Source organism: Tribolium madens, unplaced genomic scaffold (genome assembly GCF_015345945.1).
Source record: "Tribolium madens isolate multiple individuals breed KSU strain unplaced genomic scaffold, Tmad_KSU_1.1 Scaffold_97;HRSCAF=244;Tcas5.2_LG3a, whole genome shotgun sequence".
Lineage (NCBI taxonomy): Eukaryota > Metazoa > Arthropoda > Insecta > Coleoptera > Tenebrionidae > Tribolium > Tribolium madens.
Genome location: NW_025401069.1, coordinates 12,180,183 through 12,182,470, shown reverse-complemented (window position 1 = coordinate 12,182,470; position 2,288 = coordinate 12,180,183). Strand labels below are relative to the sequence as shown.

Here is a 2,288-nt window from a genome sequence, read left to right as displayed (position 1 = left end):
ACGCTCTCAATTTCACAGAAAATAACTCATTTCAGATTCAGACTTTTTTACGATTTCTCTGCCTTGTGTTGGCAAAATTTCTAAAATTTTAAGATTTCCTCTAAAAAGCTATTTTAATTAACATATTACAATAAGCACAAATGATGTATTTCAGATTTAATTTTACAGACATTGGACATAATTTGGTGATTTTTTCCTTTGCTTTAGTAAAATCTTTCTAGTTTTTTTTTTGTTTTAAATTTGTTAAAAATGTATAAAATTACGCCTTTTTGGATATAATTTTACATTTTTTGTTTACGCAAAATCATAGGACGGTTATGCGCTTGTTTTTGCTCAAAAAAGATCCTAAATTGATAGAAAATAAACTTAATTTAGGTAGTCTTTTTCTATAATCTTTGGTTATTTCCGTGAAGTAGAGAAAGTTCACTTCAGATAAAATTTAAAATTTTATAAACTTAATTCTTCAGCAATTTATTGTTTATTTCTGATTTATGGCTCTTGATACGATTAAAGAGAGGATTAGGTAAGGCTTTTTAAGAGAAGAAACTCTAGATTACGAGTGCCATGTTTACAGCGTGCAAACAAGTCACCAACAGCCAATTGCGGTTTATTTTTTAATAAATATTTTTTTATGTACATTTGTTTTGTATTATACGATTTCATGTATTGATAAGTTTTAATAAATAACAAAAAATAGAAGTTTGAATGTGTTTTTTGATTACTTTTTCTGAAAAAAGTAAACTATTTTTTAGCTGTGTTACAGTTTTTTGTAATAATATTAATGCCATCTATACGTACAACTTCTAAATAAAAAATACACTAGCAACCTGTAAAGACAATAAAAACATTGTATTGTCATCTTTACAACACAACTTTACATAAATACCTGCAAAAAAAAGCACAATTTCATAAGTGAGCAAAAAATGCTTTATGGTCACAAAAAATTGCTCGTGGTTACAGATAATTGAACAAAAAAATCTCTTGCGGTCATGAAAAAACAGCTCGCTGAAACTAAAAATACAAAAAATGGCTTGTGGCTAGAAAAAAATGAGCAATAAATTGGCTACCGGCGTTTTTGATCTTTATTAAAAAATTGTTAGGTATAAGGAGTTACCATTGGATTTTCAAAAATATTGTAAAATTTTTGTACTCAGTAAAAAAAATCGGTACAGTTGGAGACAAAATACTTTGGTCGGCAATGTTACTTGAGTGACAATAAGTTGTAAAGCATGCTTTAGGACAGTTAAGTCTTAACCTTCTTATTTTTAACTACTGTCAATCATAGTTGACAAGTTGTACATATTTTTGATAGAAAGATATCATAGATATAAAGTGCCGACCAAAGAATTTTGTTTCCAACTGTACTGGTCACAAAAATTACTTATTGACACAAAAAATAAAATTAAGCAAAATATCTATATTATTGTCCGTAACCGGTGAGAGGTCTGCTTTCGTCAAAATTTAAATTTTTGACGATCACATTAATTTAGCAGATGTGTATTGTTGGTTGCTGCCGAACGTTTAAAAATATTAATAATTATTGTAAAAAAAAATTAAGTAAATAAATTAAATTTGTTTTTTAAATTAAGAAATAATTAACAAAACAAATAATTGTATTAGAATTGGCTAAAAAATACAATTACATTATTATTTAGTGAGTAAATATTTACAGGAAACTGTAGTATTTGGTTTACCGACTCGATAAGTGCTTTGTTACAGTTCCGTGTTTGCGAGGCGTCGCTGCGCTCGAATCGACAAAATCGTGCATTTATCAGTGTGGAAGCCATTTTTGTGTCGGATAAATTGGGCTAAAACGAAAACAAATCAGGTATAATATCGTAGGAATAGTTAGTTGTAAGTTCGTTACATCTGTGGGCAATGTCTCTGGTAGTTTTGCACTGGAGTCGTTCTCTAGTATTTAGGCAGTCCCTCGTTCGGGGCAACGTCATGTTGTCCATGATTACCTAACACTTAATCGTGGAAAAATCGTCCGGCCAAAGCCCCACACTCTAGGTACAAAATAATTTGAGCCTCTCCTGACAGTTTTGAAGATTGAATGTCCATCTCGGCTGCATTTAACTATACCTGCAAGTTCTCTTGTAGGTGACAGCAATAGCGAACCATGAATCCGTCGTCGGTGGGAATCTGGTGCAATCCACCACCCCCAGGCACCGACGAGGACCTGTCCAATAGCTCGGCCAAAGAGAGCCCCGAGCGGGCCATAGACCGAATCGACCCGTTCCTAAAGAGCGCCGAGTACATAAAGTACGAGCGCCGGCGGCGGTCCC

General features: G+C 32.5%; 2 protein-coding genes across 2 annotated transcripts in view; both read left to right on the top strand.

Moving 5' to 3' along the window:
* The first annotated feature begins 1,719 nt into the window (after positions 1-1,719).
* Positions 1,720-2,288, top strand: part of LOC123014213 (cytochrome c oxidase subunit 6B2) — a 1,715-nt gene continuing 1,146 nt past the window's right edge. Inside the window, exon 1 of the mRNA XM_044413192.1 lies at positions 1,720-1,828. The gene's annotated coding sequence lies outside the window, so the exon portion shown is untranslated. The remainder of the gene's footprint in view (positions 1,829-2,288) is intronic.
* The window catches only part of LOC123014872 (telomerase RNA component interacting RNase), a 768-nt gene continuing 602 nt past the window's right edge, over positions 2,123-2,288 (top strand). Inside the window, exon 1 of the mRNA XM_044414168.1 lies at positions 2,123-2,251. Coding sequence (XP_044270103.1) covers positions 2,123-2,251 — 129 coding nt within the window. The remainder of the gene's footprint in view (positions 2,252-2,288) is intronic.